At 38.3% G+C, this 14,594-nt stretch overlaps 1 protein-coding gene across 14 annotated transcripts in view; it reads left to right on the top strand.

Moving 5' to 3' along the window:
• znf618 (zinc finger protein 618) overlaps positions 1–5,461 on the top strand; it is a 46,817-nt gene extending 41,356 nt beyond the window's left edge. For all 14 annotated transcript variants that reach the window (XM_081613464.1, XM_081613461.1, XM_081613457.1 and 11 more), the window contains one exon: positions 590–5,461. In XM_081613464.1, coding sequence (XP_081469590.1) covers positions 590–1,129 — 540 coding nt within the window. In that variant the 3' untranslated portion in view covers positions 1,130–5,461. The remainder of the gene's footprint in view (positions 1–589) is intronic.
• Positions 5,462–14,594: the final 9,133 nt, after the last annotated feature.

Below are 14,594 nucleotides of genomic sequence, written 5' to 3'. Positions count from 1 at the left end.
TAGTGTCTCTGATATGCAAAACCTTGCAAAATTATTTATACTGGTGGTGATGGCATCATGTTGTGGGGACGCTTTTCTTAGGAAAAACCTTAAAGATAATGAATTGTTCAATCCAAACAGAGATGGTGGTCAGTAAAGCTACCAGAAACGTACAAGCAGAGCTGCTATGGAACATTTTAGATCAATGCATGTTCACATGTTAAAATTATCCTTTCAAAGTCCAGATCTACATGCATTTGGAATTCACTTTCATGACTTAAGAATTGCTTTTCACAGTTGCTCTCCATTAAAACTCACCAAACTTGAGCTATTTTTCAAATAAGAACAAGCACAATTGCTAAAAAAAAAAAAGTCTATTGAAGATTGAAACTCAAGCTGGTAGAGATGTACCTTAAATAACTGTATTGCATGAGAGACTCAGAGGGTGTGAAAATAAATGCATTTCTTTTTTTCTTCTTTTTCGGAAACATTTTAAATGAATATGTACCGTGTCAACTTTGTGTTATCTGTACAGAATGTTGTATAATTGGTTATGAATAATTCTGTTTTGTGTTCATTCAAATAATCGATGATATTTCTCTCTCTGCAGGTTGAAAGAGCCCATCAGGTAGCCATGGTCCTGGACCCACAGCTCAAGCTGCGTTCAGTTCCAGCCTACCAGCACGAGGACATCATTTCCCGTGCCTGCGAAATGGCTGCTGAAACCAGGGATGGAAGTCTGAGCGGCGGAGGTGGTTCGAGCGGAGAAGAGAGGGATGGAGACGGCCCTCCCACCCCGAAAATAAGCCGTATAGATGGCGCTGGAAACAACGGCGGACCCTCGAGAGGCTCCTCTCTGGTTTCGGGGAACGACGAAGGCCCGGGACAAGTTAGGCAAGAGATTTTTCAGTACCTGGCCGAACCACTTGTCCAAGGCACGCCTGACCTCTTTCAGTACTGGAGCTCGACAGTGAGTGAGAAGTTCCCCAGGCTCGCTCGCTTGGCGCTGTGGCTTCTCGCCGTGCCTGCGGTGGGCATACGCAGTGAGTGTGTGACTGTGTGTGAACAAAGTCTGGCAATGAAGAGGAGGCAGCAGGTCACTGCTGAGGAAATGAACAAACTCATTTTCCTTCGCTCCAATATGGGTTAGAAAAGCAACCCATCAGTACGTAATCAACCAAACGATCATCCAACCAATGACTGAAGACGCATATTTATGTACTGTAGGTTTAGATGAACTGTAAACATCAGTGTGTAAGAAAACTAAAGACTCCTCAAGGCAGAATAATACAGAAAAAAAAAACACACGCACACTGCAAAGACTGTACACACATATAAAATTAAATGGCTTTTTATATATTTTGTGAGGACTGGGCTGATGTAAAGTACAGAGCAAAGAGCAGGGGTGGAACGGTATCTCTGACAAGACGAGACAGTCCTGTTTGGTGCGCTGCCCTTGGTTTAAGACGCACGTGTGAGCAGGAAGAATTTCATCTGTCACAGTCAGTGATTTAAATTACTCCAGCCTAATGATTAAACCTCTACAAGGCTACGATGCTGTTACTCTCACTGGTTGACAACATTTTCAGGTAATTAGAGCTCTCACTGCTTCGGCCTACTGTTACACACCTCTGGAGAAAAAAACCCCCAACCTATTTCTACTTCTCAAAACCGTTCAGGAGGGAGATAACGGCAAACTACTGTAGCAGTATATTTAGGGCGTACAACGAAAGAATTACGTAGTTAATCGTCACTGCCACTGCACCTCTGAAAATTAGGTGCACTAGGTCTAGCATTTTCTTACACAACTCACCTAAAATGAAAATACTTCAGCTTAGTCGACGTTGGACAATGGGCAGAAAACGGAGCTTAAGCGTTGCGGATGCTTTGACGGCCAGAAAATGTAGCGCTGGAGGATTTGCATGCACTGCATGCATTTTTTTCTCAACTGAGAAGGTAACTAATTTTATGTGATGCTTTCCTTTTTAATTACAAACGGTGAAGAAAATTGCTGAAATTGTTTCTCGTTGCTTCTTGACATGCAAGTCAAACCGTTAGACTTGCACAGATCTGAAATTAATAGAAGTTGAAGGATTGAAAGAGGAAAGCATCCAATTGAATATTTTTCGTTTTGCGTCTTTTAATGAAATTGTTCAGTCATACTTGTTAGAGCTGGATTACTCCCGAAATGTATTCCATAACATTATGAAATAATAACTTTTAAAATGTTTTATTGTTTTTAAAAACAGCACAACCCAGGTAGTATATTGCTTAGAAACCTCCTGCAGTTGATTTCACTAGCTTAATGATTACAAGTGCTGGTAATTCAGGAATGCCACATCACTTTGCACCCGCTATCGACGAGTAGCGTCAGTGCTCTTGTTTTAGATTCACACATTGTACCTGGACTCTCAAAAGAGCAGCTTATCATTCACTTAGTGAGCTTTCCTTGCACGCGTTTATTCCATAATGGCATTTTTCAGCATGTATACGTATTTATTTTATTTTTATTTTCGTTTAGAAGAAAAATACAGTCCATTGGAAGTGTCCTGGTTTATTTATTGTTGCTTCCCAGTTTTACCATCCTACTATAAACATCGTCTTCCTATTTTGAGCTATAGATTTCCATTTTTAAGGCAATAAGCTTTAATACAGCACACAGGTCCCGTTATCTGACTGTTCTCACAACGCAAGTCATCAATCTGCATCAAATCGTTTTAACGTTTGTAAAATCAATAGGATTTTCTCAGGAATGAGCACATCCGAGCAGGCACCGCCACTTTTTCCTCACTGTACCTAAAAAGAAACCAAACTGTGACCTCAGTGCTGAGGTGGATACCGAACCACGACTTTGTTTTTCAACCATTCTACCCAAAATACACCTGGTGCCATCGAAAAGAAACACTGAGGAATTTTATTTTGTTTTATTTTGGTCTACCAGTGTATCCGCTAAGCTTAACGTAAGTGTGTTCATGAAGTGAGTGTACATTAAATTGCGCTAATACCTCCTTAAATGGCTTGGAAGAATGGAAACTGCTGTTTGTTGCCTTTGGTAATTACTATTCAATCTCTGGTTTGTTCTCTCTGTTTTTGGGCCTTAAGTCTCTTCCTTGACTCGACCTGTAACCCTTCAGTTGTCTTGCCTTTGTTTTGTACATTAATTGCCTTCTTTTGTGTTTAAGCATTTGCTTCTTTTCTTTTGGCCACTCATGTAGACGTATCAGGAATTTATAGCTGGAAACAGCGTCCTCTAGTGTCCACATGGTGACTTTTTAGGTTTTTTTTTTTATCATGTACAACTGTGTGACTTAAGTGCTTTATTTATATGTTTATTAGGTGAAATCAACTGAGCACGTATGCTCATAAAACAGGTCAGTAATAAGTTAAGCATTAAAACAGGTATCCACTGTATAAATAGACTTAAAATGACTCTACATGAGAATCGAATTTGAGTATTTAGATTATTTTTATTGGTGTCACACCGAAGGACGTTTCAAAACTGATACTGTGATTTGAGATTGTATTTTCACACAGCTTGAATTTTGCTTAATACTCCTAAATGCTGCAGTGCAGTTATTTATTTTCTCATTTCCCACCCCACCAAGTAACCCTTCACTTTGTAAAATAAAAATAAAAGAAACACTTATATTTCTCCACACCTCAAAATCCCCTTAGCATATTATACACTGTACTATATGAGACGTTTTGCAGCTTTCAGGTGATTCTTTTCTGTTGAAGCCTGTATGACGACAGTTTCAGTACAACAGCAGCCTTCTCAGAAAACACTGACGGACTGTACACAGAAACATAGTTCTTTTAACACTGTTAGCACTCACTTTTGCACAGACAGCATCACACTAATGCAGTTCGCAGTGATCATTGGAAGGCTAAAGGCAGGGCTGTTTTGTTTAAAGTGAATGTAAGTGTGCAGCCAATGAAAATACATCTGTGGAAATAGTAACACGTTTGTAAAGCCAAAAGAAAAAAGAAAACTGATTAATCTTTTATAGGAATTTCAGATCAGTACCAGTTTTGATTCAAACTCTTTTTTTCCCCTTTTGACTGGTTTTAGTTTTATGAAACACTTAAAAAAAAGACAAAGATCCGAGGATTTGCTTTGCAAACTTTTTGTTTAGCTTATTTTTTTTTTAAGTAGACTTTAGATTTTCTTTCTCCCAAGTTCCTAAAGGCCTTGCCACCCCTACCTCCCTATCCCCACTTTATGATTTCTTAGAATATTTTGATTTTGTTTATTATATTTTAATTAAAAAAAAGCTTAAAAATAAAAGAAAAAAAATGACTGTAAAATCTGTTTGAAATACACTTTTCAAGTACCAATCCAATGTTTTACCTCAGCACTCATAAGGCAGTATTGAGAATTTCAGAAACCAGTTAATTGAAATGTGGGTTAGATCTAAGAAACGGTCAAAATACTGTACATGGTTGCTGGTTTCAACAGTTTTCCTGGGCTCACTGATGAAGGGATTTTTCTCACTGTTTTTTTTTTCTTTCGTTTTCCAATACGATATGCTCTGGGACAAAATGCCATTGTTGACAAGAAATTAAATTTTCTTAGAAATAGTATTCCTTTTTTTTTGTTGATTAAATGAAAAATATAACTAAGATATGCATGCTTTTGATAAGAGTAATCATATATAATATTATTAACCAGTGTTTCTCATCAGATAAAAATGAATCCTTCTGGCTCTGACATGATGTTACTTTAAGGTACTCTGACTGAATTTCTGCCTCTCAAGGTGGAAGTAGCTATTCTGTTTTCTGGTTGGTGTTTAGAGGTTGACATCATCCCTTTTCAGAAACGGACTCTGTAAATACAGGAGAACTGCTGTTTTTATGCCACAAGGGGGCGCCTTCATTCAAGAGAAAAAGTGGGGAGCACCAATAACATTATACCTCTTTTTTCTACAGTAGCATTTCAGAAAGTTTTGATATTATAGAAAAGTCAGCTTAGATACTTATACTAGAAACGCTGAACTCAGCTGTAAGTTTTCTTTTGTTTAAGGGGTTTAACTTATTCAGATAATAAAAAGTTCAGTTGTGAAGTTGTGGTAAATGAATGCTAACATGGAGATCTGTTTAACTAGTTAATTAATTCAGGTTAAGAACTCGGTGTTGCTTTCATCCTATTTTACAGGCATTTCTTCCTTTTTATACTCAGCTAAAATGCAAAAAAATAAATAAATATGTTGGGTTCTGTTCAGCTAGTCTTTTTATCGCACTTTGGCAGCAGACTTCTGTGTAGATTCAGATCTGAGTTGTCTTATTAGTAAACCTAATTTATACTTTTGTAGCAACAATATTTTTATATAACGGCAAAGAAACGGTTGTCTTTTTGGTTTTGATTTTTTTCTTTCTTTTTTTTCCTGTGACATATATGACAGCGCTATTCAATGTTTCTTGAATACATTACCCTCTGTAGTATGTTATGTGTGAATAAACTTTAAACTTCTGTGTGACAATATGCTAAGCTTGCTGTAGTTCTTGTATAAAGGTTTTTGTGTGTAATCTGTTTGTCTTTTTGTTCTCTGTTTTCTGTGAAGATGAGCTACGCTTCCCTGAAAGCTTTCTCTTGCATTTAACTTGCAGCGCCTGTCGGCGCCGCTTTCTCTTCACCACATCTGACCGGTGCAGCACTCGCAACAATTCATCTGTTGATCTCCCATGTTTTTTCCTCCCCTCACTCGTGAACAATCCCCGTGCAGCGTAAAAAGCTCAAGCGGGCCCACTGACCCTTCCTAAAACTGCGAGAGTTTCACTTATGCAGAAGCCGCTTGCAGCATTTTTGATGGTTGCTGCAGCAGAATCCACTTCTTTTGCCTCTGGACCTTATTCAAGGTCAAAGATGTACCATTGTTCAAATGCGCGTCTGCTTGCAGACATTTTCATGCGTGTAAGGAGTAAATTAAATTCAAACATACTTTATTGTTCCCAAAGGAACATTGAATATTGTTGTAAGTTATTTAATTAAAGAGTTATTTCAGAAACAAAAAACAGAGTTGGAGGCATGGCCAGCACTTGCACAGCCCTAAAAAAGCTGATTCTCAAAGGAGCTCAAAATAGACAGAATAAGCAGGTGAAATCTCATGATCTGAGATTAATATTTTTTGCAAAAATTGTAATGATTATGTTTTATATATCCCACAGACCTATCCTGACTTATTCAATGACCATAGTAGGTCTTTTTTAAATTACACAAGCGCACAACAAATATTACAAGCTGGCTTCTATCTAAGGACCTCATGTCACACAGGGCTGAATATGAAGGCGTGTCGCACTTTTTATACTTTAATTTGTAAAAGAAAAAGTTGCAAACCTTGTATATTTTTGATTTACATAAAAAAAATACAACTAAACTTAAGAGTTGTAAACTTAAGAGTAGCAAGCTGAAAAGATGTAGGAGATATAAATACCTTCGCAAGGCACTGTGAAAGCAGTGTAAGAGAACCTCGTGACGTTTGAGATTTTACTCCTGTAGAATTCAGTTTGCTTTCCCCCCCCCCCAGTATAATTTCACCTCCAGGTAGAAATGAAGCCTTCCACAGTTTCTGACATAGGTGGGCGTCAGACACATGTCGAGTGAAAACAGGCTTTACACAAAAAAAAAAAAAACAGCCACCTTTGAAGCTCGGCCACAGGGAGTGTATATGCAGAAGCTGCTTAGAAGTGCGTGCAAGGGTTCCTCAGGGGGCTACGGATAGGGGGGGGGAGGGAGTGGGACAAAAAAAGTTTGTCTGTGTTCTTCATAGGCTGCTGTTGTGGTCCCTCCCTTCACACCCAGGTCAGTCTGTCCCTAAGGTGCACTGAGGTGCAGCCATGCAGAAACACCTGCACTCACGTCTCCTCTGTCGCTGTAAACATAAGGAAATAAGGGGCTGCTTGCTTAAAGCCTAATTTGCAGCATGTGTCCACATTTGCCCCCCACACTCCCCGGCTCTTTGTCCACTGCCACACCAGCCCCCTCACCCACCACACGCATACAACGTAGCCCACTGTTGACTGTTGACAGTGACGTTTTTCTTCAAGCAATTACTGATGTGACGTGCTAAGTTTGTTTTTACTTAAGTGCTTAGGAGCCAGTCTTCATTTTCTGTTATTAAGAGAAGAAAAATAGGAGAAAATAACCCGCCTAATGGACAATTATTTTCGTTTAGTTCAGGGTTATGGAGAAATTTCAAATCTGCATGCTCTCATACCCCGACACAACCTTTTACATATCCAAAAAATATGTTTCAATTAACACCACATTCTGAAATAAATGCTGACTGAGTGCATTAGAACAATAATGCGTACCCTGTAGCAACAGAGTGACAAGGGGGTTCCCTCTAGAAGTCAGTTTGTGAACATTAGGTGGCAGTATAGGCTTTAAATGATTCAAGATAAAGGACATAAAGGCAATGCAGTGCTAAAGTACAAATAAAAACATCAGATCTGGAAAAAAAATAAGAAAATGTAGGTTTTGTTAGTATGACTGTTTAAATTAGGATAATATCAGGAGCAAGATTAGCATGCGTCCAACAAAAAAAAAAAACTTATGCCATGAGATTACACGCTTTGCTTTACCCGCTAGAATATATGTGGCTTAAAATGAGCAGGGAAAGTTTCACAGACTTCCTTTTTGCCCTTGGCTGTTGTACAACTAAAGAAGCAGCATCCAGGTTTCATTTCCCATGCTCAATTTGTCTGCTGTCATGCAGCTTTCCTTCCACCTGTGGAACTCGCAATGTTGGCACTTCCACTCCCGATCAACCAAGGACCATCGGAGCTGTCGCAACTTCTCTGCCCAGTGAGCATTGGAGGGACAGGTATGTACAGAAGGAAGGAAGTGTTCCCATCGTCCTCTCTTTTGTCTTGCATGGAGGACCCTGTGGCACTGGGATGGAGGTTTCTCCTGTTCAGTGGGTGCTGACTTTTATCAGTAGTGACACGAATGTACAGAACTGCCAGGGCAAATCCACCTAGTTGCTGTCAGGTGTCGTTACAGCTAACACTCCACAAAGACCCTGACCTCAAAGGTACCCAGTACACCTCTCTGTTCACCTGCCTGCTTCACTCCCTTCCGCACACCTGCACACACACATGTATACGCGTGCACTCACACCACACACTTGACTCACTTTTTTTTTCTTTCTTTTTTTTTACCCACAGGAAACCAAAAATGTGGATCCTTGGGGCTTCTCATGGATCTCTCAAATGCACTTCAGCCTTATTTCATAAATGATACAATATGTTGGAGCAGATGACGTTTACAGGATTGGGCAATCAGATTACACAATACTACAATCAGTGCAGGGTTTTATTTATTTATTTATTATTGAAGTTGATCACATTATTACTAAGTATAATGTAACAACCATGCTGTTAAGATGTATTATATTCTTTTGGATATAATAATTTTCTTAAAATTGACTTTAAGTGTTCTTATTTTTTTAGTTTTTGTAATTCCTTACTTGTGTCTGCGGAGTCTTAAAGCCGTTCAGTCATGTCGCCTTTTGCTGCACCTTTTAAAACTTTCCACCAAATGATTGTAACATGTGGTCCCTGGGGCTGTGCTGATGGATACTAAGCTAAAACATCTACTATGTACAGTTGCAACTAAATCAAGTTCTAACTCCGCCCGCTTCCAAATGATCTCTGGTACGGTTCGTTTCTGGTGTGAATACAGGCCAGCCTCGATCTGAACCAACAACAGAAAATGTTTTTATTTACTTTACGAGCCACCGTTGTCGGGCATTATGGTAATGTTGCTAACGCTACTCCTGCATGTTCTGATTGAACTGAAGGCGTACCCGATCTGCTGTTTTGTGCTTAGCGATGCTGCTGCCAGCATTTTGTGGGCATGGGGGTGTAGGGTATCTCATCTTATTCAGCTTGCAGAACTCCTATTTGCCAACTCCGAAGACCATTTCTGGTGTGAATGCACCCCAAGTATAACACATCTTAGCTCCTTTCTTTATACCAGTTACAGTGCAATGAACAAGCTTGAGTCAATGAACAAGCTAGTTTGTTTGTCTAGCAAGTCCACTTGTTTGGGGAGCTGTAAACTCTGATTTGGACAAAAAAAGCGAATTCTGGTCCACCTAAAAACTTGGGTTTCAGTTTGGTTGACGTGAACTCTGATGCATTTCAAATGTATATGTGAAGGCTAAGCGAACAGGAGACTGCCCCAAAAGCAGGAAGGACAAAGTAGCTAAAACAAAGATTTCTTTGGATAAATGCAACCAAAACAAATTGTTGTGTCCAGTACTAGTGGGGGAAGAGGTTTGTGCTGAGCCCATTGTTGAAGAGTGTTGGTTTGGCACATGTGCCAAAGAGAAATCCTACAATTGCTACAATCTGATGAGTCTAAGCCCAAAATTGAGTTGCAATTTTGGTCCTCAATTGAATCAAGTCAGGTGTGAAAACACCCTAAATCTCCAGACATCAGTACTTTCTATAACCACATTTTACTTCAGTTACTGCTACTTACAAGGTACTTTGGACTGTCTCATCCGGCTTTGTTTGTCGAGACTCTGAAATCTTTTATGTTTTTGGGGTTTTTTTGCACTGTAGCTCAACTGGATAATGGTCCTGACTTTGACTGAGCCATTGGTAGTCCTTTACTCTGGCCTAAGCACTGTTCTCGTGGAGGTTAACCTATGCCCTTCCACAAGTACATGTCATCAAAGATTTTATCCCAGGATTACACTTTATTTAGTACCAAGCAGTCCTCATCAACTCTGATCCAACTTCCTTGTCCCTGATAAATGAACACCACATTCCCACAGCATAATGCTGCCACCATTATGTTTCGCTGTGGGGATGGAGTCTGCCTTTTGTTTCATCTGATCTGGATATCCATGGCTTTTCACAAACAGGACTTTTCCTTAAAGACAAAATTCATGGAGTGCTTTCTCTTCACGTTTATGCACTACTTTTAATTTAAATAAAATGCACTGAAGCTTTGTTGATGCACAGATTGTGTTGCTTAATATTCATTGCTAAAACGTATTGATCATATTATTGTATCTTTCATGAATATATGTGGCAATGTTACTCTTTTATCATCTCGTATGATTGCATGCCTCTAATGTCTTAATAGGATCTATTCTAATTTAAATCGAAGTATATTTACCTTTGAATATGTTATCACAGCTCACTCTGCATATTTGGCCTTCAGAAGGCTAATCTCATGCGAACTAAGTGTTGCTGTGGGGCGGAGGAAAGAAAGTACATTTTTAATGATTTAGCATTGAGTGGCTTTCTCTTCTATATACCGTCATCTCATTTCCATGATTTGTAACTACTTGGTGGCTGGAATTATACCTTAGGGAGAATAATTCCTTGGCAAAATACACACTGAGCAATTATAATTTCCGAGGATACTGAAAAATGACCCCTTTTATTAAGCCTGTTTGATGATTAAAGCCAATGGATCATAGGAATTTTCTAAGGTCTGCCAGTGCTAAAAGGCTTTTGTGTGTTGTAATTTGGAAATGGGGGGTCGGGGGGGGAGAGGTATTTATAAATGTAATCATACTTATGTATTTGCGTACTTTATTTGTTTTGGTCATTTTGTCGAGTAACAAATGTACTACAAGGATTCAATATAAATGTATCCTACAAACATTAACAATAAAAAAAAAATACTGAAGATAACCAGTGTAGGAGTCTGTTAATGTCATGGGAAACAAATTGCCATGTAGCAAGACATCCAAATTTCCCACAAAGTGTCTGGAATCTGGAGCAAACACACACAAAAAAACCCCCAAGGGCATTACAGGTGCATCATGATGACGCACGCCAGTCATCAGTGTCCTCGGCAATGTCATTCCAAAGTTTGGGGGGGAAGAAGCTGCTGGAATGGGTTCAGCGAGGCGGACTTGTTCTCCCTATCCTAATTCTTTCTGACATTCTTTTTTCCTCTCACTCTATTGTTTTGATGCAAGCTGGTATCCTATTGGTAGAAATGAAAAGGCAAGTTGATTGATCAGACTGGGGGGTATTGATCAATGTGAATCTCTGCCATGACCCTTGACCTACCGATTGACAGCGGCCTCCATAATGAGGCCTCAGTAAAAAGGCCATGGGATAGAGGTTTTGGGGAAGGGCAACTGTGGGGGAAAAAAAAAAAAAAAAAAAAAAACGAAACCCAAGGGAATGGGTTGTGCAGACACACAGATGCACACACAAACACAGTCCAATCAACTTGGCGCCATTGTTAGATTGCAATGCCCTCGATAACCCCAATTTGCATAATCGGCTTTTACATTGTTCAGCCCAGACACATTAAGGTGCAGTGTTTTGCATTGTTGACTCCAAATCAGCACGTGCCTATTGTTTGCTCATCTCAATGTTGCATTATGCGTTGTTGTCTTATGCTGCAGCATGTGTTTTTTTTGTTGTTGTTTTTTTTTTCCGCTTACTGACTTTAGCGTTATACTAAACACATTGCGATTGGCTCATTGTGCTTCATTTCCCGACATCACAGTTGCACTGCAGCACCCCGCCATTGTTTACGCACTCCACAAAGCATGCTGATTGCTTATGATCTAAGCAAGGCAAATACGGTATGTTCTTCACAAAGCGAGCTGCGTTTTAGGGATGTTGTTGACCAGGTGCATTCTAGACATTCTTGCAATTTTTTTGTCTTTGGTTATAATTTTGTCAGGGCTGCAGCTGTACATGGAGATGTTGTTTTTTGGTTTTGACATGGTTTTTCAACCCCGAGCCGAGGCAAGGGGGAAAACTTCTGAGGAAATCAAACAAAGCGTTCAATCTCTTTGTGTACATGAAGTTTTCTTTTTTTGGAAAACAAAGAAAGCGCGCGCATTTTTTAGACACCAGCTCATGCCAATGTGCAAAACTCCACAGGCTCTATGTAAACAACAAAGAACATAAACAATAAAATAAATATTTGTCAACTCTAATCAAATTGAAAACAGTACATTTGATAAGAAACACACGTGCACACGCCAATTTAAAACCAACGCTGCTGAGTAAGTTTTTAGTGTTCACAGCAGTATGGTAACATGAAGCCAAAAACAGAAAGGTCCCAAATTATAAATACGCCCAGAAAAAATAGTTTGAAAATAATCCCTTATTTTGACCCATATGCATCTTGTAATTTAAAATGGTATTTATTTATGTAAAAATATAAACATCTCCTCCATAAATAGTAAACATTTATCGAAAACTGTATAATTTTGTTGCATGAGCAAGACTGAGAGTTATAATGGGTTTTATGCTACATAAATAAAGACTTCTTTAAGATTTTGTATTGTTAGATTTTTTTTTGACATTCCTTTGAGTACAAATTATTCAATCACTTGACAGAATAACTGAGGTTTTTTTTTAGAGGGATTGTGCAAGCTTCTCCCAAAGATAATATTCAAGCCACCTAAAATATACATGAAGTTACGAAAAGCTACATTATAAAAGTCTTTACGCCCACCATTTTGGAATTGTAGAGATTTATTATTATTAACTTTGAAGGATCTGTTAGTACATGGTCTGTTACCATTGAATAAGGTTCAGTGGAGTGTAAAGTAAAATAAAAATGGTTGATAACATACTCATTTGAACCCCACTTTAGGTTTATTGGAGTATGGGATAAAGGTAGTGCAGTAAAAATTACTGTCCTTTTAAAAACAAATAGAAAGATTTATTAAAATTAGATTCAGCATGGACATCTAAAACATTTATGTTTATTTTGGCAGATTCAAAGTTCATCCGGAGTTCAGTATCCCTCTTTCTGTTGAATTAATTTGCAATTATTTTTCTTATACATACCAAATTGCTTCAATGGGTTCTCAAGTTTGTTGTTGACCCTTCCTAGCCAGTTGATTGTAGGACCGGTTGTTTGGGCTTCTATGCGGTTATTTATGTAGCTTCATTTCTCATGTATTCAAATAGATTCAGTGGAGATAGAAAAAGTTTTAATAATGACTGTGGTTGTTTATAAGAGGTATTAAAAATCGACCTCAGAGGAGGAAGCTTTTATCGTTGAATTGTTCGCTGTATCATTTGAATAAACAATGAGATCCTATGCATAGCAATAGAAAAATTCTTTTCCAACGAGGACTAACAAACATTCAGCGACCCTAGTTAAACTTATTGGAACATCTATTTTTTTGTTTTGACCTTTACTAATTCCCTGTCCATGTCTTACTGGAACAAAGGTACATTTACGTTTGAACAAATTAACTTTGAAAAAAATAAGAACAGTTGGAGAATCCATAAGGTGAATGAACATCGCATTCGCTTAACATTTTTCAAGTCTTCATCGCTTCTGTTGCGTTAGACAAGCTCAAGTAAGGGGTTCCTGATATCTTCCAAGAAATAATTTAAAGTTCTTACTCCTTTCCTGGAAAATTTGAGACATCAACTTGTGCCCAAGACTGTTGTCATTCCTGGGGGGCTTGATACCTCAACCTGGTTAATACCACTGCAGAAACCAGTCTACTGTGTATTTTTATGGACAAGCGTCACTGCAACTGTATTTCAAGTAGGCAGTCTAATGAGCTTTCTAACTATCTCCATATGGATGTGCTCTAAAGTCTAGACGGAGGGGCAGTAGTGGTGGTAAGCGATGGTGTGCTGACTGTGCCGTACTCCGCACTCCTGCACATGTAGCTCTTCCCCGTAAAAACACCAAAGTTAAACCAAGGGCAAGCCTCACTTGTTTTGTGAACCACAGTGTATATGCATATTTACACATGTAGGCAGTGATATGTTATGCTGTTCAATGCCAATCCATATTTTATCAAGAATCTCTCCAAAAATACTTTGGAAGTCCATTTTTTTTTTCTTTTTCTTTCACGTTGCCTTCGTGTACTTACTTTTTTCTTTCTGAAGATTGCTGGCATTTTGAAAATGAACCAATGAACTTGCATATCTTAGACAATTTTTACTAGACTGTGGAAGGCTTGTATAAAATCTAATCGGCACATTCTATTATCATTAAGAGATCCATCTGGCCACTTTTAAGTGTTAGAATTATCAACATGTAGTTTTTCTCCACTCCATGTGGATTATCCCTATGGGTATTCCACCATATTTTTCCAGTTTTGTCATTGATGCAGTATCCTTTATTTGTTTAGACGGGAGAAACCTGTGATTTAAGAACATTGCACGGCTCCATAAATCTCCCCATCAACAATAACCAGCTTCTTTAATTTGTGGATGGTGTTTTCCATGTGATGTGTGATTTGTACTTTTGATTTTCTGCTACAGATAGAATTTTGCATGTACACCAAAAAGTGAAAATACGTTTCCCTGAGACAACCACTGGTGACTCCACAGAACCACACTTAAAAAACCGGAACTTTTTATTAGACCACACAAGTAAAAACAAAAAAAAGTAGTTATAATATATATATATATATATATATATATATATATATATATATATATATATATATATATATATATATAATGTTTATCTATAGATCATTTAGCTCATAAGTTACATAATTTCACAAGAGTGGATAATTTCTATTATTTTTTTGAGGAATTAATCTGATATTAAACTCCACAGCTTGAGAAAAATATTTTTTCTACACAGTGAGAAAATTGCACTCACCAGCATGACAGATTTCCTGCAAGTCAGTAATAAT

Source organism: Poecilia reticulata, chromosome 12, assembly GCF_904066995.2.
Source record: "Poecilia reticulata chromosome 12, P_reticulata-male-v2, whole genome shotgun sequence".
NCBI lineage: Eukaryota > Metazoa > Chordata > Actinopteri > Cyprinodontiformes > Poeciliidae > Poecilia > Poecilia reticulata.
This window is presented reverse-complemented; position numbering and strand designations above follow the sequence as displayed.